The sequence below is a fragment of the Marmota monax genome, unplaced genomic scaffold (genome assembly GCF_021218885.2).
Source record: "Marmota monax isolate L192 unplaced genomic scaffold, Marmota_monax_Labrador192_F-V1.1 WCK01_AAM20220418_F8-fsc00014, whole genome shotgun sequence".
Lineage (NCBI taxonomy): Eukaryota > Metazoa > Chordata > Mammalia > Rodentia > Sciuridae > Marmota > Marmota monax.
Window position 1 is genome coordinate 37,439,315 of NW_026695222.1, and position 23,929 is coordinate 37,463,243.

Sequence of the window (23,929 nt, forward strand, 5' to 3'; positions counted from 1 at the left end):
TGTGGCTTCCCCTCTTTTCTGCTTTGGTGCATCAGGGTTAGGAGGAGTCCTTCTCAAGTGACATGAGCAGTGTCCTAAAAGTCCGTCTTCGTCTTTGCATTTATACCCAGTGGTGTCCCCCAGTTTAGAGCACATGCCAGAAGGGGACGTTCCCCACGGGCAAAGGCAGGGAGCTGTGTTCGCAGAGTGGCTGCTGGCTGCCCTGACCGAGCTCCCAACCCTTTGCTACAGCAAAAAGAAGCTCTTCATGATCTACGGCAAGTGGACCGAGTGCTTGTGGGGCATCGACCCCAGTTCCTATGAGTCCTTCAAGAAGCAGGAGAGAAGAGGGGACCACCAGAGGAAGGCCAGGCTGGTGAGTGGCTCTCTGGGCAGACTCTGGGCGGGTGGAGCCTGTGGCAAGGGCCGTGCTGTTCCCTGGAGCTCTGGGGTCAGCCTTGCCCTCCGCTTGCCTGTGGCGGGGGGTTGTGGTACCTTCCTGGCCGCAGCCAGGAGAGACGAGTGTGTGGAATCTGTTGAGATGCTTGTCTGTCTGGGCTCTGGGCAGTGGGTCTCCTGTGTCCCGTGGTGTCGCGGCTGCTCTCCTAGACCATGGCTTGCAGTTGCCTCCCTGGCCGGAGCAGCCGCTGGAGCCTCATGCAAGCCCGTGTCTTTGGGAGCTCTGGGTTTAGGGTCCTGCTCAGGTACATCCCCTAGGCCTGTGTGAAAAGCCAAATGAGCCACGTGTCTGCTTCTCCCATCCTGGGAACCAGGTGATCTGTTCAGCAGTCAGAGTATTGCCAAGGATTTCCCAGAGCTTGGGAATTCAGTGATCTTAAGACAGGTTACTCCTGAGATTCAAACCAGACCTGAGGGGGCTGGGGCTGGGGCTGGGGCTGGGGCTGGGGCTCAGCGGTAGAGCGCTCACCTAGCACGTGCGAGGCGCTGGGTTTATCTCTGCAGGGCCAGCCACACTGGGCTCAGCACCACATAGAAATAAATAAATAAAATAAAGGTGTTGTGTCCAGCTGCAACAACAACAACAAATAAATGCTAAAAAAAAAAAAAAAAAAAGCAGACATTGATAGTACAGAAGGGATGGTAGATGGTATGTTTCCTAGATGTGAACCCATGTGCCCAACTCAAGATCTTCAGTATTTATTTCACAAAAATGTTGAACCTCCTCAGCCCCTTCCAGGAGTCCGAGTGTTTTCATGTTATGATATTCATGCATGGTGCTACACATCTTTCCTAATAACTCTCTTTCTTTCTTTCTTTTTTTTTAAATATCTCCCGAATTCTTTTTTTAGTATTTATTTTTTGGTAATAGGTGCACACAATATCTTTATTTTATATTTATGTGGTGCTGGGGATGGAACCCAATGCCTCACGCATGTTAGGCACGCACTCTACCTCTGAGCCACAATCCCAGCTCCACTAATAACTCTCTTTCATTAAAAAAAAAAAAAAGAAAAGAAAATTTCACATAGGTTTGGGCTGAGCACGGTGGTACACATCTGTAGTCCTAGCAACTTGTGAAGCTGAAACAGGATTGCAAGTTCCAGGCCAGCCTCAGCAACTGAGACCCAGTCTCTGAAAAAGGGCTGGGACGTAAATGTTTTTTTTTTTTTTTTTTTAAGAGAGAGATGAGAGAGAGAGAGAGAGAATTTTAATATTTATTTATTTTAGTTCTCGGCGGACACAACATCTTTGTTTGTATGTGGTGCTGAGGATCGAACCAGGGCCGCACGCATGCTAGGCGAGCACGCTACCGCTTGAGCCACATCCCCAGCCCCTGGGACGTAAATGTATGTAGCTTGGTGGAGAGCACCCTGGTTCAGCTGGCTGTGTAGACTTGGAGTGGGAAGTCTTCTTGGTGCGGTCATGGGGTGTTTTCACCAGCTTTGCACTTGCTCTGGGTGACCTGGAATGGGAGTCTCCCGAGTGCTGACCACTGGGTGTAAGTGGGTCCACAGCTGCATCCAGTGACCACTGTCCTCTCCACCTAGGACCCACGGGCTCTGAAGACAGCGTAGCAGTGTCTCTCCCAAGGAGGGATGGGCCCTGGGGCTCAACCTCGAGCTGCCCAGCCACCATGAGCTCAGCCTTGGGGAAGCTTCCTGCCTGAGGGTAGCAGCAGTCTCCAGGGAAGCCCCTGGCACTGGTGTGGCAAGTCCCCTGCTTGGCAGGTGGCCCCCACAGGGTCTAGCTCACATGCAGAGGAGGGCACAGCACACCTGCTGCCACCCTGCCTGTCTTCTCTGTAGGAGGAGGAAAAGCCCAGTGTGCTGGCCCTGCAGAGAACAGGAGCCCGAGTCCTCATAAGCTGGAGGGTGGGTGGTGTCACCAACTAGGGAGACAATTTGACTTAAAAAAAAATAGGGGCTAGGGTGGCTCAGCCGTAGAGCACTTGCCTCGCACATGTGAGGCATTGGGTTTGATCCTCAGCACCACATAAAAATAAGTAAACAAAATAAAGGTATTGTGTCCATTTACAACTAAAAAAAATTTAAATCATTTATATATATATATATATATATATATGTATTTTTTTTTTAAACTGGAAATTGAATCCAGGGGTGCTCTATCATTGAGCTACACCTCCAACGCTGTTTTCATTTTATTTTGAAATAGGGTCTTGCTGAGTTGCTGGGGCTGGCCTCACACTTGTGATCCTCCTGCCTCAGCCTCCTTAGTAGTTGGGATTATAGACATGCATCATGAAGCCCAGCTTGATTTTCTTCTTAGTTAAAAAAGAAAAGAAAAAAAATGACCCTTGTTTTTCCTGGGGGCTTGGGAACAGGTCTCAAGTGTCTGGGAGGCTCTTCTGAGGGGTCCTGTGTTGCAGGACGTCGGACCTGAGATCACCAGCGAGGTGGCTGGGGACGCAGCTGATGACGTGCCCATGGCCCAGGAGACCGTGCCAGTCATTCCCGGCAGCAGGCTGCTCTGGAGGGTCAACAGCCGGCCCCCCAACTCAGCCCAGGTCTGTGCCTTGTGCCTTGCAGCCTCCTCTAGGTCCAGCCTGCCCACTGCCTAGTCAGCTGCTGCCTCATCCTCCCCTGCCCAGCGTCCGTGCCTTCCTGCCTACAGCTTCAGCTGGCTGTCCCTGGGTCAGGGAGCCCTATCACACCACTGCACCATTTCCACAGCTGGCCTTCCAAGCGGCCACCCTAGCAGGTGCCCGTGATGCAGCCACAGGGCCTCCCCACTGCAGAGCTCCCGAGAGACCTGGTATCTGGCGGCCTGGCAGCACTGCGTCTTCCCAACAGCTCACAGTGCGGCGGCTCCGGCTGCCCTGGCCAGTTCCTCCACCAAGCAGATGCCCCACCTGCCCTCTGAGGTCCGCAGTGACTGCCTTTCATCAAAAAGGGGCTCCAGGGCTGGGGCTGGGGCTCAGTGGTACAGAGCTTGCCGAGCAAGTGTGAGGCCCTGGGTCCCATCCTCAGCACCACATAAAAGTAAACGAATAAAACAAAGGTATTGTGTCCACCTACAGCTAAGAGAAAAAGGGGGGCTCCCGGGCCGGGGCTAGAGCTCAGTTGGTAGAGTGCTGGCCTCACATGCACAAGGCCCTGGGTTCTGTCCCTAGCACCCCCCCACCACATACACGGAGGGCAGGGATCCAAGTTTCTCTGTAGAGTCTGTTTTGCTGACCCCTCTTTGAGACAGAGTCTCACTGTGTTTCTTAGGCTGGCCTTGAATCCCTGGGTGCAGGGACCTCTGCCCTAGCTCCTGGCAGCTGCAGTGCAGGTGTGCACCCCCATGTGCAGTCCGTCACCTATGCAGATGCTCAGGGCACTGTGGCGTTTGCCCTTGAAAACCTCACTTAGGATTTATTCTGTAATAAACCATACTGCTACATGTAACAAGCCAAAAAATACATAACATACTCTGTTACTTCATATCTATCATAAATTATATAGGCATGAGGTCTATGTGCTATTTAGCGCCTTCTGTGGTGGTATTGTGGCCTGCACACATAACAGGGTGTGTAAAATAAGAAAAGGGAGACTGAGGCCGTAGCCTGGTGGCAGGGTGCTGGCAGAGCAGCGCAGGCCCCCGGTGCGATCTCCAGCTCTGTAGAGAGGACAGGGAGCACAGCCCGTCTCCACAGCCACTGCTGCTGGGCTGGGAGGGATGGCCAGCTCAGCAGCACTATTTTCAGTTATGTTTTAGAGAAATAGTTTGTTTCAGAGGGAAATTCTTTAAGAATGATAATTGGTGCACCTGTAATCTCAGCAACTTGGGAGGCTGAGGCAGGAGGATCACAAGTTCCAGGCCAGCCTCTTTTTTTTTGTTTGTTTGGTATTGTGGATCGAACCAGGGCCTCATGCATGCAAAGCAGGCACTCTACCACTGAGCTATATCTCCAGCCCCAAGAACAACACTCGCTCCCTCATCCTTTATTCAGTGGTGCTGGTCGAGTGCCTCCTGCCTGCCAGTGGGCTCAGGGTTCTGGGAGCAGACTCAAGAAGAACAGTCTGGTGGCAGGCAGTGGGCACTTGGCTGGGAACCACGTGGCCCATTAGAAGTACCAGGGAAACAACAGGGCACAGCAGAGAGGCTGCAGTGTAGGGGTCCAGGAGGGAGGCAGAGGGGATGGCCAGGAGCAGAGTATGCAAGAGGGCCATAGGCCCGGGGCCTGTGTGGGCAGGATGCAGGGGATTCTGACCACCCTAGCTTTTGCGGAGTGACGTGGGCACCCTGGGAGTTGTTTGAGAGGGGATTCGCATTCCTATGGCCCTTGAGCCATTTGCTGGATGTGACAGGAAGAGAAGAGGAGGCCAGGTGGGAGCCAGGAGCCAACCCGGAGGGGCGAGTGCAGGGGTGCAGTGCGTGCAATGGACGGCAGTCTGGCCTCTGCTGAGCAGAGCTTGCAGTTGTCGACACACCGTTGTCCATGCTGGAAGTCAGCCTGCGGCCCTGGGCATGGGTGGTCACAGGGTGGCGGGCCTCGGGGTGCGGGCTGGCAGGGCATTTTAGAGAGCGGGTGCTGTGTGGCTGCTGGCAGCAGGTCCAGAGTGCCTGTGGCTCTGACCGACTGTGGTGCTGACCGCGTGCCGCCACGTCCCCACAGATGTACAACTTCACCAGCTTCACTGTGAGCCTCAACGAGCTGGAGTCCGGCATGGAGAAGACCCTGCCACCCACAGATTGCCGCCTGCGCCCCGACATCCGCGGCATGGAGAACGGCAACATGGGTATGTGCTGGGCTGGGCTCACAGTGCCAGTGTGGGTGGATGCGGGGTGGTCTGAGTTCATTCCATGTCCACGCAGGCCGCCCGCATGGTCCGTCTGTGCTCTTCCCTCAGCTGAGCCTTGATGGGGAGCCCCTGAGCGGCCCCTGCCACCCCCTCGCTGTGCCGGGCAGGCCTCAGGTTTCCACCTGACCCCACACTTGCTCCCTGCCCCCCAGTGCAGGCCGGGTGACAGCAGGACCCCCAGGGGGACACCTGTCCAGTGGGCTCCCGGGCTTTGCTGTAATCCTGGTGCTTCAGCAGAGAACCCACCCCATGAGGGTGCTGCGGGGGCCACTTCCATCCCTGTCTAGAGCAGGCAGCCATGCCCTGGGCTCAGGATGTGCATGCTTTGGGGGGGCTGATGGCCGCCAGCACCTGCTCTCCTGCTTGGGCTTCGGGTGGCTCCGTGTTCGGTTCCCCACACACTGTAACAGGCGGGCGGAGGCAGCCACCTGGGAGGGGTCCTCCCAAGGCCGGGCAGAAGGTTCTGGCATCTTCAGAAGGTTTGAGCCAGCCTTACCCTTAGCCAGTTCCGTTTGCTTGGACTAGATCTGGCCAGCCAGGAGAAGGATCGGCTGGAAGAGAAGCAGAGGGAGGCCCGCAGGGAGCGTGCCAAAGAAGAGGCCGAGTGGCGGACCAGGTGAGGGGGCCGGAGGAGGGCCCGCACACTCCTGGGGCCTCAGCCCTGTACGCCTGGTGGTGAGGTGCAGTGATTCCATGGCGCATAACGGCAGTGACCCCACCCCCTGACTGTGCTGGTCTTGACACGTAGGTGAGGGCCTGAGCCCCTGGGTGGCGCACCAATCTGTAGTCACCCACTGGGGCAGGCTGTGCACGAAGGCCAGGTCACCTCAGACCTGGGCCTGGCTGACCTGCTTCATAGCCTCACACAGCACTCTTGTCCAATGTGGCCAATTTAAGGATAAAACGTAGCTCAAACTCGGCCACTCACTGAAGCAAAAGGGTCCGTGAGGGTTGGTGACGCTCTACATTGGCACCCATGGCAAAGCTGGCAGAGGCCACGCCCCACTGTGTCCTGCAGCTCAGCTCCAGACCAAAGCCCAGGTCCTTCGGAGAGCTGTGGACATGAGGCACGCAGCCTGCCATGGCCCCTCTGCTGTGCTGACTGGGTGGAGCCCAGGGGCCTTGTGCACAGGGTACAGAGAGCTGTCACCTTGCTTCCTCCTGTGGTGGTCCTGGCATGAATGGGGCCTGTCCCCTGAGGACTCAGGTGCATGGTGACTGAGCACAGGGAGACTAAGCACAGTGCGTGTGGAAGTCTCAGTCCTTGCAGACACCCCTGGACCTGGGAGCAGGTACTTCTCACCAGGCTTCTTGTTTTCTGGGACAGGGGCTCCCTGGGTGGCCAGCCTCCACCTCCCCAGGACCTTGGCCACAGGCGCCACCACTGGGTGCCATTCTTTTTTCCTTTCTTTTCAGTATGGGGGCCTGGGAGTTCTACTACTGAGCTGTATCCCTAGACCTTAATTTTTAAAATTTTAAGACAGGGTTTCCCTGAGTTGCTGAGCCTGGCCTGGAACTTGCATCTTCCTGCCTCAGGCCTCTGGTAGCAGGGATGACAGGTGTGGCCACTGAGCCCACAGGCTTCATTCTTTGTGGTCTTTGTTTTCAAGGCCCCTTAACAATGAGGTTGGGGTTTTTGAAGCCCATTCTTGATGCTGAGGCATCCAATTTAGTTTACTGTCTTTATTTTTGAATTTGCCTTGCTCCAGGAAAGAACAGTTGAACGTAGCCCTCCTTTCTTGTTTTTAAGAATATAAAAACCTTTGTTGTGAGAATAATGGTGACTTTGTCCTTGGAACACAGCACCCTGTATTCCGTGAGCTCCCTCAGAGCTCGCCCTGCGCTGCGTGGCAGACACGCTGGCCCAAGGCCAGGGTGCTGTGACTGCGGAGCACCACCTCTCTGATCCAGGGCCACTCTCTGAGGATGGCCTGCTGGGGAGGGCTTTAAGTGAGATAGATCCTGGTGGTTTTGTTGGGGAATGAGGGTGACATGGGGAACTCAGTGGCAGGTGCTTCCCTGAGCCGCGTTTCTCAAGTCCCCTGGGCTGCTGTTGGGGGCAGAGGTGGCGGCCGGGCCCTGCGACCACCTCGCTGTGCTCCACAGGTGGTTCCACCCGGGCGACAACCCCCACACGGGCACCCCGGACTGGCTCTACACAGGGGACTACTTCGAGCGGAACTTCTCGGACTGCCCCGACATCTACTGAGGGCCTGGAGGCCCAGCCCAGAGGCCTGCAAGCCGGACCCCGAGTGGCGCTCTGAGTATTGCCACGGCAGAGCCCAACTTCTCTGGCCAAGGTGGTGGAGGTGACCTCATCCCTGACCAAGGATCTGACCCACTTCGCTGTGGCAGTCCCTCACAGAGTGCCACCCGAGGCCTCAGAAGGAAACCCTGGCTTCCCATTGGGGGGCCGAGTGAGGCTGGCTGGGCTTGCCGCGCTCGCTGGGTCACAACATCGGTAGCTAAAAGGGCGGGGGGGGGGGGGCGTGTGCTCCTCTGAAAAGAGGGGCAGGTGGATCTTGAAAGCAACCAGGAGGCCAGGGACTGCCATCAGGATCACAGCAAGGGGGAGTGGAGGCTCCCCGAGTGGCCAGGCCAGCGACACGAAAGCTGTCAGAGTCTGTATTTTTCACCAATCTTGAGAGACGTAAAGATTGATTTTAAAATATTTAAGTTAAAGCTACTTGAATGGTGTTTTGCTGAAAAGCAGAAATGCGCTCCTCTCCCCGTTTGGACCGTCCCAACGAGCCTCTGAGCCGAGGCGGCCAGGGGTGCTGCCGTGAGGGTGAGCTCCTCTGGCCACAGTGCTCCCGAGGCCCGGCGGGCTCCGTGCCCTCACCCACACCTCTGAGGGCTCGTTCTTCACCACCTCCCCGTGCCCACAGCAGTCTGGTGTCCCCGTGTTCCCAGCATGTTGCAGTGTGAGTGAGTCGCATTGGGTTGTGCCTGAGGGTGAGAGGCAGGACCTGCTTTCCTGTGTCATTAAAGTCCTTTAACCACAGCAGGTGTGTCCATCTCCACATCCCTCTGTCAGGGACAGTTCCTTCATGTCACAAGGAGCTCTTTGCTGTGTGTGCACACGCCCCTGCACGGTACACACCTGGCCATGCATGAGTGCGGGTCACGGAGTCAGGCCCTCTGAGCAGAGGTGGTGCCCCCGTGTGCCCAGGCTTCAGAGACACCTTTGCTATTAAAACTCTTTTAAAAGCCAACGCGGGTTTGGAAGCTTGGTTTGTAGCTCTGGAAACTGGGAGTGAGGGTGTTGTGTCCTCCCCATCATCCTCTGGGGCCTTGTGCACACAAGGCCATACTCCAGCCTTGGCCCCCATCTGTAGAGCACCCCTTCAGAACCCAGCAGAGCTACTTGGTGACTTCAGGTGCATCCAGGGCACAGTGGCCTTGACAACATTCCAGGAGAGGAGTCCAGATTGCTGGGTGCCTACAACAGGGCACCCTGGGTGCCTCTGGTGGAGGCTGCTTGCTTTTCCAGGCCATGGTCGTGCCTGGGCTCAGAAAGCCAAGAAGGTGGAAGGGTACTGCTCTGAGGCGCGTTTGGATGACCGCTGTGAGAAGTCCCGTGGTATCTTACCAGGGCTCCATCTCTTTCTGCCTGAGAGAACACTGCAGCTGGCTGCGTCTCCCAACCCCTCCAAGGCCAGCTCTTGGCACTGCAGGGGCTCCTCAGCCACACAGACGCCCCACTCCCAGTCCCTTTGAGCATGTGCCTAAGTCAAAAGCCAGAGGGGAACGGTAGGAGGGCGATAGGAAAGACAGCCGTGAACCGGGCATGGGGTCCCTGCCTGTCACCCCAGTGGCTCTGAGGCTGAGCAGGAGTTCCCCGCCAGCCTGGGCAACTTAGACCCCGTCTCAAAATTTAAAAAAAAATGAAAAAGGGCTAGGGATGTAGCTCAGTGGTAGAGCACCCCTGGGTCCAACCCCCAGGACTGCCCAAAACAAGACAGAGACAACTGTGTGCCAAGGCAATCAGTCATCGGTGGCACCTTCAAACCACCATGCACACCCGTGGAATGCCCGTGTCTGGTCTCGAGCTCCTCAGGACGTAGGAGGTGCTTCTGGTCCCCCTCTGCCTGGGAGTGCAGCCTTACACAAGTGCACCCTGAGAGCAGCTGGTGTCTCAGGCCCTCCGGGAAAGGGGGCAGACTCCCCCCTGCAGCCCTCAAGGCCTGAGGTGCTCCTGACTGAAAAGTGCACAGGCTCAGGCACACTGGAGATCTGTTTTTGTTTTTGTGATGCTGAGAATTGAACCCAGGGGTGCTTTGCCACAGACCTACAACCCTAGGGTCTCGCTAAGCTGGCCTCCAACTTGCAACCCTCCTGCCTCAGCCTCCCAGGTAGGTGGGTTTCCAGGTACATGCCCCCGCCTGACAGGAGAGGTCTTTAACGGACGGGTGGCGTCTGAGGTGTCGGCCACACCACCTCCGCTCTGGCACGTCTCCAGGTGGAGTTGGGAGCAGGTGGCACCAACACCCGCATCCTCCTGCCAGGTGTCCTCTGGTCATGAGAAGGCTCAGAGGAGCAGGCCCGGTCCCTGGTGGCACCCAGCATCTGGCCTCTTTAGGTTGCCACCAGGACCAGCCCCTCAGAATGCTGCTGTTCCCTAGAGGGAGCTTCTGCCACCAGCACCAGCGAGATCTGGCCGCTGCCCGACACAGTGCTCTGGAAGCCACCCGGCAGGCCTGTGTGCTCCCACAGCTCTCCACGTGGAGTGGGAGCCAGCCGGGCCTGGTCGCCCCGCCGTGTTCTGTTGGGCAGTATCCACAGCTCCTGGTAGGCCTCTGCCAGCCAGCTGAGATCTCTGAGAGGGACGCTGCATTTGAGCACTCTCCTGGTGGGACGCTGGGGGACAGTGGTCCTGCCCAGGCACTGCTCTCAGGACAGCTCTCCTGGCAGACGCTCGGGAAGGCAGGACGCCCAGGCTGTTAAGTGCTCAGCGTCCTCGTCACTGCTGTGCATGGCTGGCCCTCACCAACACCTCATCCTGCCCACGGGGTAGGAAAATGTCAGGCAGAGGGGACGTGGCAAAGCGGATTGTCTTTATGGTCTTCAGTAACTGCCGGCCCCCACGTTGACGGGGTCGGTGGCGCTGTCGATACCCACCTGTGTTAACAGGCTCCGTCATTCTTGGTGGTGTTTTTTGAGGACTTTGGGCAGATCCGTGAATATAAATGTCAGCTTCCAGTCCTGAAATGTTAGCTTCTAGTCTGAAAAGGGGCCGCAGCTGACATTTACTTGACGGGAACCGCGTCTCACCGTCTCTGCGCCCTGGCCTTTCTGAAGGGGGCTACAGATGGCTACCAGCAAGTCCTCGTGCCCGTGTCAGGTGTTTGGACCACGTGCTCCTTGGGAGCGTCAGCAGGTGGATTGTCTGTCAAAGCTGCTTATCGTGGAGGGGTGGGGGGCACTCGCCACTCCTGTTGGGCGACGAAGGGTCCAGGCTCTGGGGGGCAGCAGCCTTGATTGTGCCTCTGGGGCCCAGAGGCTGCTGTTAGTTGTGGAGTCCACTGGCTGCAGAGTTCTGCTGCCTGGCTCTCTCCAGGAGGCCCAGCAGCTGCCTGCCACCCAGGAGGTGAGCCAAGTGGGGCAGCTGTCCATCGGTGGCCCGGCTCTGGAGGCTTTACTCTTAGGACCCACTTGCTGTGTCTTGCTGTCCTCGCAGAGCATGTCACTGCCCTCACCAGGCCATTAGGGTTTCATGCCCCAGCTACCCCCAGTCTGACCCTGTGGCGAGCCCCATGGGGGCCCTTGGTCACAGGCCTTGCCAGCCCTGGCCCCCCAGTATGGCTTTGGTCCCAGGGGTTCTTCCCTGCCACAGTCCAGCTGCGGGATGGCACATCTGGCTTGCCGTGAGCATGTGGGCTGGCAGGGTGTCCTGCCACGCCTCACGCACCGTGATGCATATGTGGGGAGTTTTGCACTCGGGGCAGTCGTGGAAAAGGTCACCTCAGGCATTTGTGTGCAGGTGTTAGTGTAGACACCTGTTTTCATTTCTCTGGGGAAATACCTAGGCGGCATGAGCTGGGACACGTGGGCCTTGGATGTTTCACCACGAACAGCACAGCACTGCCACCGTGTCAGAGGTGCACGGGAGGCAGCAGTCACGGCCAGTCACAGGTGGCCTCAGGGAAGGACTCCACACACCTGGCCGAGGCCACATTGAGACCCACCCACACCAGCGCTGACAGGAAGTGGAGGGTGGCTCTCAGCTGAGCCAGCAAGAGTGCAAAGTGCCCTGCAGCTTTGGAAGATCACAGCCAGCTCCTTGGGAATCGGACACGCTCCTGCCACGGAATCCAGGCTGGTGTCACCCACAAACGTGACGCCTGCGCAGAGATGCTTACAGGGCTTCATGATCATTGCAAAAGCTCAGAGCAACCAGGACACCCTCAGCAGGAGACCCAGGTGCTGGGGTGCTAGTCCGTGCTAAGAGACGCACCTCCGAGCCACGAGCAACATGGAGGAAGCCATACGCATGTTACTGGGAGAAGCCAGCAAGAAAAGGCCACACACCGTCTGATTCCAACTATGCGGCATTCCAGAAAAGACACAACCACGGACACCTGGGGCACTGGGCACAGCGGCCACTCCTGTCACCCCAGGGACCCGAGAGGCGAGCTAGGAGGAGGCACGCCCTAGGCCAGCCTGGGCAACCTAGCGAGGCCCTGGCTGGTAATAAGAATGGCCGAGGACGTAGCTCTTGCCTAGTGCACCTGAGGCCCGGTTCAACCCCCAGTACCACCTCTACGTGAAAAGTACGAGAGTGAGTGCTCAGGGGAGGGACTGAGGAGGCGGTGGACTCGTTGCGAGACTTAGCCGTGGGAGCATGCTGTTATAAAGTGTCAGAACCCCTGGAACGTGCAAGCTGCCGGGCTTCCATGTGTCCCTCCAAACTTCAGGTATTAGAGCTTAATGACCAATGTGATGGGATTGAGAAGAGGGCCTCTCCCTTGTGGCAGGGAATAAGGCCCTGATGGAGGAGATGTCCTGCCGTGGTCTCTGGACAGCTCTTGTGCCTGCCCCATGTGGGGGTGCAGTGTTCCTGCCCTCCAGAGGACTCTGCCACCAGGGTCATCTAGGAAGCAGAGAGCCGCCTCCAGACATGGAACCCTTGGACTTCCAGCCTCCGGAACTGCTGGAAGTGAGTTTCTGTTCCCTGTACCTCCGTCTGGGGCATTGCTACAGTAGCATAAACTAAAGGTGAACATGATGTAAATATGGATGTGGGCGATGGCCCCATGTCCCAGGGAGGTGTCCGCGTGACAAGAGTGCTGAGCTGGGGAGGCGGCAGTGTGGGGAGGGGTAGTGGGAACCGTCTGCACTTTCTGCTCAGTTCTGCCGGGAGCCTAAAATTGCTCTAGGAACTCAAGTCTGCTAATAAAAGTGTTAAGAAAAAGCCCACACCTGCCAAGGTGTCTCCCAGGTCCCACCGGGGGTCCCCAGCACCTGCACTTTCTCCCCTGCTTGTAGTCATTCTAAAGGGTGAGGCATAATTTGCACTCCCCTCATGGAGGAGCGTGGGGGAGCCCTGTCCCCCCCCCCCCGCCATGCTGCCCTGGCAGTCTGGACAAGCTCTGGTGAGCTGCAGGCTGCGTCCTGTGTGTGTGGCTGCTTGCCCTCCTTCACCAAGGGTACCCAGAGCGGGGGGCTTGCTCTCTGCAGTGGGGGCTGGGTTTTGTTGTTTTGTTTTTGTGTGGTCCTGGGTCTGATCCCCAGCACCACGCACATGCTGGGCAGTGCTCTGCCTCTGGGCTCTGCCCCAGCCCTGGGCTGTCAAACGGGACTAACAGAGACTTCCTTGGAAATCTGATGGGTGAGTCTGAACCCTGCAGCTCAAGGGTGACTTGGCAGAGCTGCTTCTGCAGACACCATCATGCCCGTCTCCCAGGCAGCCTCCTTGCACAGGCTCCGTGCTCCAGGGTGCAGGAGTCCTGACAGCACTGTGTCAGCAGGGGGCGCCGAGCGCCTACCAGCCGCAGCTGTGCCCAGGCCCTCTGCCAGGCCAGGACAGCCACCCTCCTGGAGGCAGGACCCTGGCACAGCCTCCTTAATGCCTGTCCTCCCCTCACTGTAGTGCCCACAGGAGGAAAGGGGGAACACCTCTTGAAGCATGCATGATGCATTCTGCTTTCTGAAGCCCTGGCCACAGGCTTCCTGCTCCTTTGGAGCAAACCCTGACTCCAGAGCCCTTGGTGGCCAGGGCTGTTGGTGCCCATGGCCCTGAGGAAGCAGGGTGGACTCTGGATCCTGCAGAGTGCCATTAGCTACGGCCGCTGGTGGCACATTTTAGTTTTATGACTTTGAACAAGTGGTACTTGCCTGCTGGCCACATGCCTGGAGAGCCAGGCGGGGTCGCCTCACTTTGTTCCCTGTTCTGCGTGAACACACTGGGTCAGTGATGTGGCACAAGCCACTTTGGTCTCTGGACACTTGTAGATTCTTAAAAATCACAGAGGCTGGAAATGTTGCTTACTGGCTGACAGTTCACACAGCAGGTGTGAGGTCCTGAGTTGCATCCCTAGCACCACACACACGATTATGGAGGACCCCCAAAGAACTCTTGCTCATGTGGGCTTTATCTATTGATAGTTACCATATTAGAAATTAAGAGGAAGGCGGCTGGGGTTGTGGCTCAGTGGTAGAGCACTTGCCTAATGTGTGAAGCCCTGGGTTTGATCCTTAACACCTCGTTAAAAAAAAAAAAAAAAAAACAAAAAACTAAATAAAATAAAGGTATTGTGTGTCCACCTATAACTAAAAATATTTTTAAAAGATTAAGAGGAAGACATTAAGAATATTAACTAATTTAAAGTAGGGCTGGGGGTGTAGCTCAGTGTTAGAAAGCTTCTACTGGATAAGTGAAGCCCTGGGTTGGAGATATTCAGCATTGCAGACAATCCAGACCACAGACCCACCTCTGGTGAGTCTAAGCTAAACTTGAGTGAAGTCAGGCATGATAGCACAGGATGGAATCCTAGGGAAGCAGGAGACTGTGGCAAAAGGATTACAAATTTGAGGCCAGCCTCAGCAATTTAGTGAGGCCCTAAGCAATTTAGGAAGATCCTGTCTCAAAATAGGGGATGTGGCTCAGTGGTAAGGCACCCCTGGGTTCAATCCCAAGTACAATAATAATAATCATAATAACGAAAACAGCTATTTTCTCAGACAAAAAATAGTGAATATTTAGATCAGTTAAATTTCGATCTAAAATTGGAACACTGTAGTAAAAAAACGAAGCAAATGCCTGTGTTCACCAAGACCGGAGAAGGAGGTGCGCTTCCCGCAGCAGAACACCGTGTGAGGTGGACACAGCTCGGAAGCAACGTCGAGTGGATCAGTACTTTTCAGGAAAAGCTGAAGAACATACAAGTGTCACACAGGCACACCCAGAAAGTGACAGGTGGCACCGGGCGCCACCGACTCCGGGCAGTGTCGAGGATAAGCGGAGGCCGGGCTGGGAAGGGCACTGGCCACTCTGTACGGATCCTTCTTTCCGCGCCGGGGACTGAACCAGGGCGCTGCCCGCACAGCCACGTCCCGCTTGGGCTCTTTTTGGAGCCAGGTCAGCTTACAGGTCTCCCTCGCAGGGCCCCGCGCCCGCTGTCCATGGCAGGAGCGGAGGGCGGCACGGCGGGGCGCTCGGGCCGCGGAAAGGCGCGCCGCCCCCTCCAGGGCACCCGGGCCATCGGCCGCCACGGCTCAGGCCACCGTGCGGCCGTTGTGACACCCGCGCCTCCTGGGTCCAAGGCCCTGGAACGTCGCTCAGGACGCACGAGGGTCGGGCTGGCTTCCTGCGGGCCTGGCGCGGTGGCTCCGCAGGGTCGGCTGGTGGCCGCTGCCGACACCTGCCCCAGGCCCGCACAGCTGGGCGCACCCGCACGCGGGCGGCCCGGAGAGCGGCGCAGAGCCACCGGCTCCCGGGGTGAGGCTCTCCCGGGGTGAGGACGCGGTGCCCAGGGTTCGCGGCCCGCCGTTCCCGGCGCCGCCGCCAGGGGCCGCCGCCGCTCCCCTATGACACAGCAACAATAGGGGCCTCTCTGGCCCGTGCGCCCCGGGACCGCGCTTCCGCCGGAAGGGAGCCGCCGGCGCGGGGGCGGGCCGGGGCGGGCCGGGAAAACGGACGGCCGAGTGGACCAATCGTGGACGGGATAGATCCGGCCGAGGGGCTGATGGGGCCCAATTGGCGGCCAGAACGCGGACGGGGCGGGCCGAGAGCGGGCTTCCGGCGGGGCCCGGCAGGCGCCGAAGAGGAAGAGCGAACCCGGACGGCGCCTCCTAGCTAAGGGTGGGCGCAGCCAGGTGCGGGGCGGGCCGGGCGCGGGTGGCGGGCGGCGGGCTCAACGCGCGACCCCTCTTGGCTCGGCTCCGGCTGGCGAGGGCTCTGTGGGCCTCCGCGAAGCCGGACGAGGGTGGCCGGATGGGCCTGCCGCCGCGAGGGCGCCCCGGCCCGGCGAGAGAGCAGGACGCGGGCAGCCGCGCGGCACCCCGAGGCGGTGCCCCGCGGAGACGGCCAGCGGGTCTCCCTGCCCGGCCTGACGCGGCGAGGCCCGCGAGTGCGGGCGGTGACGTCGCGGGGCGCGCGGGTTGAAGGGGCGGCGCGGCTTGGGTGCACTTGAGAAGCGGAGAAGCCGCAGGCCCGGCCTGGGTCTTGGCCCGTTGGCCGGGCGCCGTGGGCCTGGCCGACACTGGGGGGGGGGGGCAGGGGGCGGCGGCTAGCTTTCCGGGACCGTGCCTGCCCGCAGCTCGCTGGGCCTCTTGCCCGTCTTTGCTTTTTCAGGATGACGACTTCAGGCGCGCTGTTCCCAAGCCTGGTGCCAGGCTCTCGGGGGTCCTCCAATAAGTATCTGGTGGAGTTTCGGGCAGGGAAAATGTCATTGAAAGGCACTACTGTCACTCCAGACAAGCGGAAAGGGCTCGTGTACATCCAGCAGACAGACGACTCTCTCATTCACTTCTGCTGGAAGGACAGGACATCTGGGACCGTGGAAGACGTAAGTGCGGCCAGCCTGAGCTGCCCGAGGCCGAGGCAGTTGGATGGCAGTGGGGGTCCCCTGGGCACACACGGGTTTGGAGGGATCTGCTGGGGTTTGCTGTCTGGTGCTTCTTCCAGCCACACCACGTAGGGTCATGTGCCACAGCGACCCTGGTCACTGGTGACACATCCCGAGACCCAGTCCCTGGCTTTGAACGTTAAGGTCAGCTGCCTGGCACTGTGGACGGCCAGGAGGGCTCTTTGTAGGGACCTTTGTCCTCACACTAGGCTGCTCTGTGTTACAATCAGAGCAAGCCAGTCACCTCTTGTCCCATCTCGGAGCGCCTTCCCCAGTGTCCTTCAGGATGTGGAGGCCTTGTTCCGCCTGGCCCTTAGCATCCTGCCCTTCACCCTGACCCTGGCTCATCCACCCGCAGAGACCTGCTGGTGAGGGGCTTGGAGAGGCCCGCTCTCTTGGGATGCAGGGATTCTTGAGAGGCTGGGCCTTGGCAGGGCAGGTGTGTGACTCCCTGGCCTCCTTGTGGTCACCAGGACTTGATTATCTTCCCTGATGACTGTGAGTTCAAGCGCGTGCCTCAGTGCCCCAGCGGGAGGGTCTACGTGCTCAAGTTTAAGGCTGGGTCCAAGCGGCTCTTCTTCTGGATGCAGGTACTCGGGAGGGCTTGTGTCCTGCCTGCTCTGTGGTGGTAATCAGGTGGCACTGGTCAGGTTAGACGCTGCCCGCATCTGCCTGGTGCTGCGCTGGCAGTCTGAGTGAAGCTTGGTTCAGTGTGTGGGGACAGTGAGGCGTCTCTAAGCCCTGAGGCACATGGCTGGGCAGACCAGCAGGACCTTGGCTCCCTGAGGCATCTTGACAGGCTGCACTCTGCAGAGACAGGGCCACGCCCACCCTTTCGCTTTTATTTTGAGGCAGGATCTTGCCAGCTTGCCCAGGCTGGGCTGGGATGCAGGGCCAGCCGGCCACACACAGCCCCCTACTGCTGCTGGAGGAGAGGGACATGCTCCCGCGGCCTCCTGTGCCCACAGCTGTTGGGTCCATCCAGTCGGGGAGCCACTGCTGGCTCTACCTCTGTAGGTGGCCCTGGTGCAGGTCCCTGTCCTGAGCTCCTGCAGGCGGAGTTGCACAGGGTGACCTGGACCTGGCGTCGTCGTGGGCCTGCGGGTCTGCTCCCTGGGTCGGGTATGGGAAGGGCCTGCGTGCCCCTTTTATTGGACAGACATAGGTGGCCATGTCCGTTTGCAGACTGTGGGCTGTGCCCTCCCAGCACTGTCCAGAGAGCAGCAGCTGTGGCTGCAGTTGACAGGGGCCTTCCACTGCTCAGGTGTGCCTGGGGGCCAGGGGGGACGGTGAGTGGGGCTCCCATGCTGGTGCAGACTGCCCTCTCCCCTTTAGTGGGTTGGACACAATGTCTGTATTCATTTATTTTCCTGTGGTTGGTGCAGAGGACGGAACCCAGGAACCCAGGGCCTCGAGCGTGCCAGGGAGTGCTCCACCGGAGCCCCGCCCCTCCGTCACTGCCTTTATTCTTGACTTGACTCATTTAGTGCGTCTTGCCCTGTGCCTCCGGGGCAGTACCTGGGTCCCCTGTGCCCGGCAAGGTCTGTAGTAGGTGTTTGGAGACACCCTGGGCCCCTCTCCCAGCTCCCTTGGTGGGCAAGGCTGGGGGCTGGGAAGGCCCAGCTGGAGGGGAGGAGACCACGAGGAGTCTCAGCTGAGGGCGCGGCTGTGTTGGTGCTCAGTGCTGTCCGAGCTGTGGTGTCCCTTGTGAAGTGGGCACCTCCAGCTCAGCAGCCAGTGGCAGGTGGCAGAGTAGTGCTGAACCCTGCTGCCACTCTGGGCTGCCGTCTCCTGAGCTGGGGCCGAGGGCTGCTGCTGTGCAGGGTCCAGCAGGCAGCAGGGCATGCGCCTCCTGGGGGGCTCAGCTGCGCTGCGTGGTCTCCCCACAGGAGCCCAAGACCGACCAGGATGAGGAGCACTGCCGGAAAGTCAACGAGTACCTGAACAACCCCCCGATGCCCGGGGCGCTGGGGGCGAGTGGGAGTGGGGGCCACGAGCTCTCCGCACTGGGCGGTAAGGTCGCCATGCCACCGCGAGCAGACCAGTAGTTTTAAGTGGACCAGGAGTTCTGAGTTAGCATGCTGTTTTTAAGTCTCCAGGGAGAAGCTGGGCTCGGGACTTCCCCTGGTGTCACAGGACAAAGCCACAGGAGGCCCCCCATCTGAGCCCTGTGTTTTCCAGGTGAGGGTGGCCTGCAGAGCCTGCTGGGGAACATGAGCCACAGCCAGCTCATGCAGCTCATCGGACCAGCCGGCCTCGGAGGACTGGGTGAGGCCCCGGCTCTCTGCCCAGCTCCTCCCGGGCAGGGCCTGTTTACCTTGGGGGGTGGGGGGGCGAGGCCCTCCAGGCCACCAGGGAGGACCCCAGCTGGCTACTTGGGAGCCTGACCTGCTGGACTTGAGGAAGTGCTGGCTCTGACCTCCCTTTCTGTTGTAGGTGGGTTGGGGTCAGGGGAGTTCTGAGCACACATCTCCTTGCTCCTGTAGGTGGGCTTGGGGCTCTGACTGGGCCGGGCCTGGCCAGCTTACTGGGCAGCGGTGGGCCTCCTGCGAGCAGCTCTTCGTCCAGGTGAGCCTGGAGCACCCTGCCCGCCGGGCAGTTGCCGTCAGTAATGATGGGGTGGACAGATGGGCATGGCGGGGAGCCTCCTGCCAGGGATGGTGGCCCCAGGCAGGCTTCCCTGCTCCAGCACAGCGCTCGCTCTTCCCAGCTCCCGGAGCCAGTCGGCAGCGGTCACCCCGTCCTCCACCACCTCTTCCGCCCGTGCCACCCCAGCCCCTTCTGCCCCAGCAGCCGCCGCAGCGACCAGCCCAAGCCCTGCACCCAGCTCAGGTACTGGGACCAGCGCGGCAGCCAGCCCTGCCCAGCCCATCCAGTTGAGCGACCTCCAGAGTATCCTAGCTACCATGAGCGTGCCGGCCGGGCCAGGGGGCAGCCAGCAAGGTAAGGCCACAGGAGCCCCTCTGGCTTAGGACAGTGTGGGGCGGAGCTGAGGCCTGGGCCCTGGAGAGGAGTCTCAGCTCTCCTGCACCCTGCTGCCCGCCGTGGGTGCCCAAGCCAGCACCGGGCCACTGAGGGCTGTGCGTTTGTGCCCTAGTGGACCTGGCCAGCGTGCTGACGCCAGAGATCATGGCACCCATCCTCGCCAACGCAGACGTCCAGGAGCGCCTGCTGCCGTACCTGCCCTCGGGGGAGTCGCTGCCCCAGACTGCAGAGGAGATCCAGAACACACTGACCTCGCCCCAGTTCCAGCAGGTAGACAGGCTGGGCCCTGAGGAGGGTACCCACAGAGCTGGCAGCCAGCGAGGTGGCCCCGAGGCCTTGCTGGGGGCGCAGCCCCCCCCCCCACTCAGCTTGGACTCTCCTTGCAGGCCCTGGGCATGTTCAGCGCAGCCTTGGCCTCGGGGCAGCTGGGGCCCCTCATGTGCCAGTTCGGCCTTCCAGCGGAGGCCGTGGAGGCCGCCAACAAGGGTGGTGAGTGCCTCTCCTCCCTCACCTCTGTCCCTTTGGGCGGCAGACCTGGGGGAGGGTCAGTGGCCTGTTGAAATGCGTTTCAGATGTGGAAGCGTTTGCCAAAGCCATGCAGAACAGCGCCAAATCAGAGCCGAAGGAGGGCGACGCCAAGGACAAGAAGGACGAGGAGGAGGACATGAGTCTAGACTAAGTCATGGGCGGGGCGCAGGGTCAGCGTGCGCCCTCCTGCTCCTTGGTGGCGGTTGGGGTCCTGCGCAACCACCGCTCCTTCCTTCAGACTTACTGATAAATAAAGGTCCTTTCTTTTACCTGCCACCTCTGGTCTCTGTGCCCGGGGAGACCCCGCCATGTTCTGCCTGCAGGACATGCATCACTCCAGTTTCAGTTTTGAACTAACAACGTTTAATTTTTGCTTTTAAGAAGGACAGTGGTTCACAGACTCACACCACTAGGCATGGGCAGGGGGGCTGGGCAGCAGGGACAGCCTGGGGAGAGGTCTGCACTACCAGGCGGGGCAGCCCCTGCCCCCCACGGCCCCCTGGACCCCCACAGAGCGAGTTCCAGCAGTGGGGAGCCCATTCACCATCAGCTTCCTCATGCAGCCCTGAAAGGTGGGGCGTCCAGGCGCTGTGGCTGTGGGCTCTGGGGCAGGTGCAGAAGGACAAGGAGGGCTGGTTGGGGTGGCAGGAAGTCCCGTGGTTGCCCACCCACTCACCTCTGCCCCAGCAGGGAGGTCCCCCCACTTGGCTGAGGCCACACTCACCAGGCAGGCCTCCAAGGTGCAGCGGTGCTGGGGCATCAGCCAGGGTGCCCGGCGAGGGGCCCACCGTGTGGTTGCTGTGTGTGTCCACCTCTAGCCGGATCACGCTCCCGCCCTTGATGGCTGCAGGGCCAGCTTTTGAGTGCCATTCTCCGCCCTGCCCTCCCTTCAGTGCCAGCCGAGGCACAGGCTCTCCAGCTGCCCCTGTTGAGTCCACCCCAGCTCCCTGGCCATGAAGGAGCCAACTCACCTGCCAGTCGGTGCCACTTCCCGTCACACAGTACAGTGGGGTGTGTCACCCACGTGGCAAACTCGCCTGCCCCGTCGTCTGCCCGCAGCAGGACCTGGGGTCGGGGACAGGTCAGGGGCTGCCACCCCAGTCCCCCTGAGTGTCACTGCAGCTCTAAAGCAGCCCTGCTCACCTGCTCCTTGGACAACTGTAGCTGCAGGTAGGGGGCATCCTGGGTGCGGCCCAGGTGGAAGACCAGGCCAGTGGCTGCCAGGGGCCGCACCTCCAGCTCCAGACGCACGTCGGGCAGGGTGGCCTCCGGGAGGTCTGTAGGGAAGGCCGCAGTGGGAGAGGAGGGCCCGCCCAGAGCCTCCCAGCACCCCCCGGGGCCTTCCCATCCCCACAAACCTAGAGTAAGGACTCCACCACCCGGGAAGAAGAGGCCGTCCTGCAGGGGGCCTGAGGGGCAGGGTGTGACCCCCACTATCTGTGTGGGGTCCCCCAGGGGCTCCCCATTCAGCTGCAGTCCTTTCACACAGCCACTGAGCCCGGTGGCCACCTGTGAAGAGGAGGTGGCTGGGGTCAGCAGGCTCCTGAGAGCAGGGGACACTAGTTGGGTGAGGCCAGGACAGGGTGAGGGCAAAAGTTCTCACAGGGAGCTTGGGGCTGTGTCTGCCAACTGGGAGGCCCCCCACAAAGAGGGTGTGTGACCAGGGGGCTGTCACCCTCTGGGGGCGTCCCTTCTGGCTCCTGGCCCGGGTTCCGTCCACCAGCAACCGGATCCGACTCTCCTCCCAGCGCACAGACACCTGGGGAGGCAGAGCTGGTCAGAGGTGCTCCTGGGCCCTCCCAAGTCCCCCCTCTCAGACTCCCTCACCGTGTGCCACCGGCCTGCCCGCAAACGCTGGCGGCTTTGGACGCGGAGCTGCAGCCCAGGGCCTTCTGTTTGTGCGACCAAGTGTCCGTGGCTCAGGAAGAGCGCCAGGGAAGGGCTGCTAGCCGTCAAGGGGGCAGCAAAGAGCAGGAGGCCCCGGGGGGCGTCAGGGCGGACGAGCATCGAGATGTGGGACCTGAAAGCCCAGCCTGGTGTCAGCCTTGCCTTGGTAGCCTCTCGCACCCACCCAGACTGGCCAGCCCTTACCTCTGGGGGACCAGGACACCCGCAAACTCCAGGTGACTAGGCAGGGGCCCCCCAAACTGGTAGGCGTCTTGGATGGTTCGGAGATGCAGGGGTGGCATGCAGGCAGATCCCTGGCTGGGCCGACGGCTGGGGTGGGAGGCCTGGGGACATGGACAACCTGCCTACAGGCAACCTGCCCGGGCCACCAGCCCACCCACCCCAGCTCTGCCCGCGTGCCACCCTGGACACCCCACCTTCCGCACCGCAGCCCGCAGTCCTCGTGGTCCCTGCCCCAGGGTCTGGGTGCGTGGGGAGGCTGGCGCACAGCCCGTGCTCACGTTGACACCACCCAGGTTCTGCTGCAAGTCGAGCACGCGCTGCGGCCCCTGGAGCCTGTGGGGCAGGTGTGTCAGCAGCCGAGGCGGCCCAGCGGCTCACGCCCCACGGCCCACTGCCCACGCGCTCACCGCTTAACAAAAACGTTGCTGATGCAGCCACTGAAGTTGGGCAAGATACCAGACTCAGGCTGGCCTCCCAGGAAGAGCTGTGGGGGGCCCTCGGGCTTGGGTAGCCTGGGTCCCTGGTGCCTCATCGTCGGCTGCAGCTGGTCATCCACGTAGACCATAAGCCTGGGAGAGAGTGTGGGGTGTCCAGGCCTGTCCGCCCCCCTGGCCTGGCCCAGACCCATGGAGGCAGAGGCGCGGCAGGTGGGCTCACTCTGTGCCGTTGCGGTAGAAGGTGACATAGTGGCTGGCTCCGTCAGCAAAGACCCCGTCTATCTTCACCTCTGTTCTCAGAAACTGAAGGACCATGTGGCCCTGCTGCAAGGACACCCAGCAGGACCCGTCCTGCAGACAGCGGCCAGGTGAGCCAGCAGGCCACGGGCTCAGACTCCCCCCAGCCACTCCCGACCCGCCAGTCCTCACAGCAGGTGGGAGCAGGAGTGGGCCCCGGGCGAGCTCACCGGGGACGTGTGGTAGTAGAGCAGGCCGTCGTCCTGGGTGCTGTGGAAGCCAAAGCCAGAGTAGAAGTCGTCGCTGGTGAGGGGCACCACGGCGGGGAGGGCCAGGGGCAGGAAGCCGTGGCCATGCAGCGCAACCGCGCGTCCCACCTGTGGAGGGCTTGCTGAGTGCCCGCCAGGCCTGGAGCCAGGCTGCCCGCCCAGGGGAGGCGCTCACCAGCAGGTCCGCGGTGCAGCCGAAGCTGATGCCCGAGGTGTTGAGCCTCTTGAGGTCCACGTACTTGCCCAGGGCCTTGATGCCCTTGACGCAGCCGCGGATGGAGCCTCCGGAGGGGAAGAGCCCGAGCAGGCTGTGGGACGGCAGGGTCAGGCACCTCGGGCTACGGGGGCCGCCCCTCCCTCCAGCCCCAGCCCAGTGCCATGGTCACCTCGGGGGCAGCTGCTCTGGAGGCACCCCACCCAGGTAGTAGGCGTCGGCCAGCTCCAGGGCGTTGTCCTGGTCCACGCTGAACACCGTGGCCCTCTCCACGCGCACCAGCACGCGCTTGCGGCTGCCGGCCAGCAGGAACACCTGGATCTGGAGGGGCAGTGGCTGTGAGCAGGTCCTCACCAGCCCACCTGTCCCCCCCGCCCCGCGCTGGCCTTACCGCCTAGCTGGCCTTACCGCCTTGCTGGCCGCAGTCAGTGGGGGCGGGGGCTGCAGCGGGATGGCCTCCTTCAGCCCAGCGCCGAAGTCGAAGAGGAGCACAAGGCTGCCTTCGCGCACAGCCAGGCACAGGAACTGGCCCTGGAGGTAGAGGGAGGGTCAGCACAGAGGCAGGGGGCGGGCTTGGGCAGGGCTGGGGCTGGGCCGTGCCTGGTGCTCCAGGAAGAAGATGATCCCACTGTGGGACACGAGGCGAAGCTCCTGTTCAAAGCGCTTTGTGCTGCTGGGCTGCCTCTCGAAGCCGATGCGGGCGAAGCCCGTGCCATCCAGGTAGGAGCCGTCTGTGAGCCATGGGTCCCCAGTCGACTTGGAGCTGCAGGTCAGAGGGTCGGGGTCAGTGGAGGGTGTGTGTGTGGGTGGGTGG

The 23,929-nt window shown here is 60.5% G+C and overlaps 3 protein-coding genes across 9 annotated transcripts in view; 2 read left to right on the top strand and 1 right to left on the bottom strand.

The window, feature by feature from the left end:
• Osbpl2 (oxysterol binding protein like 2) overlaps window positions 1–8,461 on the top strand; it is a 34,429-nt gene extending 25,968 nt beyond the window's left edge. For 4 of the 5 annotated variants that reach the window (XM_046433384.1, XM_046433386.2, XM_058575655.1 and 1 more), the window contains 5 exons: window positions 232–355; window positions 2,828–2,965; window positions 5,060–5,183; window positions 5,772–5,862; window positions 7,353–8,461. In XM_046433384.1, the coding sequence (XP_046289340.1) occupies window positions 232–355; window positions 2,828–2,965; window positions 5,060–5,183; window positions 5,772–5,862; window positions 7,353–7,455 (580 nt within the window). In that variant the 3' untranslated portion in view covers window positions 7,456–8,461. The remainder of the gene's footprint in view (window positions 1–231; window positions 356–2,827; window positions 2,966–5,059; window positions 5,184–5,771; window positions 5,863–7,352) is intronic. The other variant, XM_046433387.2, reaches the window with a different exon arrangement.
• Window positions 8,462–15,439: 6,978 nt separating this feature from the next.
• On the top strand, window positions 15,440–20,102 carry Adrm1 (ADRM1 26S proteasome ubiquitin receptor). 2 transcript variants are annotated; one of them, XM_046432917.1, is made up of 10 exons: window positions 15,440–15,549; window positions 16,042–16,255; window positions 16,789–16,905; window positions 18,205–18,328; window positions 18,497–18,583; window positions 18,802–18,883; window positions 19,026–19,258; window positions 19,413–19,570; window positions 19,687–19,789; window positions 19,873–20,102. In XM_046432917.1, exons 2-10 carry the CDS (start codon window positions 16,043–16,045, stop codon window positions 19,977–19,979), a joined length of 1,224 nt encoding a protein of 407 aa, XP_046288873.1. In that variant the 5' UTR covers window positions 15,440–15,549; window position 16,042; the 3' UTR covers window positions 19,980–20,102. The 2 variants fall into 2 exon arrangements, with proteins under 2 accessions (XP_046288873.1, XP_046288872.1); XM_046432916.2 differs by having other exon boundaries at window positions 15,447–15,563.
• A 66-nt stretch (window positions 20,103–20,168) lies between these two features.
• Window positions 20,169–23,929, bottom strand: part of Lama5 (laminin subunit alpha 5) — a 44,218-nt gene continuing 40,457 nt past the window's right edge. Inside the window, exons 65-80 of one of the 2 annotated variants that reach the window (XM_046432914.1) lie at window positions 23,716–23,878; window positions 23,524–23,646; window positions 23,288–23,436; window positions 23,077–23,209; window positions 22,863–23,009; window positions 22,616–22,746; window positions 22,366–22,527; window positions 22,162–22,291; window positions 21,920–22,059; window positions 21,656–21,848; window positions 21,432–21,587; window positions 21,187–21,337; window positions 20,972–21,105; window positions 20,800–20,893; window positions 20,553–20,672; window positions 20,169–20,431 (exon numbers count right to left, since the gene is read on the bottom strand). In XM_046432914.1, coding sequence (XP_046288870.1) covers window positions 20,292–20,431; window positions 20,553–20,672; window positions 20,800–20,893; window positions 20,972–21,105; window positions 21,187–21,337; window positions 21,432–21,587; window positions 21,656–21,848; window positions 21,920–22,059; window positions 22,162–22,291; window positions 22,366–22,527; window positions 22,616–22,746; window positions 22,863–23,009; window positions 23,077–23,209; window positions 23,288–23,436; window positions 23,524–23,646; window positions 23,716–23,878 — 2,266 coding nt within the window. In that variant the 3' untranslated portion in view covers window positions 20,169–20,291. Of the gene's footprint in view, window positions 20,432–20,552; window positions 20,673–20,799; window positions 20,894–20,971; window positions 21,106–21,186; window positions 21,338–21,431; window positions 21,588–21,655; window positions 21,849–21,919; window positions 22,060–22,152; window positions 22,292–22,365; window positions 22,528–22,615; window positions 22,747–22,862; window positions 23,010–23,076; window positions 23,210–23,287; window positions 23,437–23,523; window positions 23,647–23,715; window positions 23,879–23,929 lie in introns of both variants that reach the window. The other variant, XM_046432913.1, reaches the window with a different exon arrangement.

Excerpts from the sequence above, each read along its gene's own strand:
- Adrm1 (XM_046432917.1), top strand. The coding sequence starts at position 16,043 with ATGACGACTTCAGGCGCGCTGTTCCCAAGCCTGGTGCCAGGCTCTCGG. Across the intron at positions 19,259-19,412 it reads GCCAGGGGGCAGCCAGCAAG|TGGACCTGGCCAGCGTGCTG; the intron begins GTAAGGCCACAG and ends TTTGTGCCCTAG. Across the intron at positions 19,790-19,872 it reads GGAGGCCGCCAACAAGGGTG|ATGTGGAAGCGTTTGCCAAA; the intron begins GTGAGTGCCTCT and ends AATGCGTTTCAG.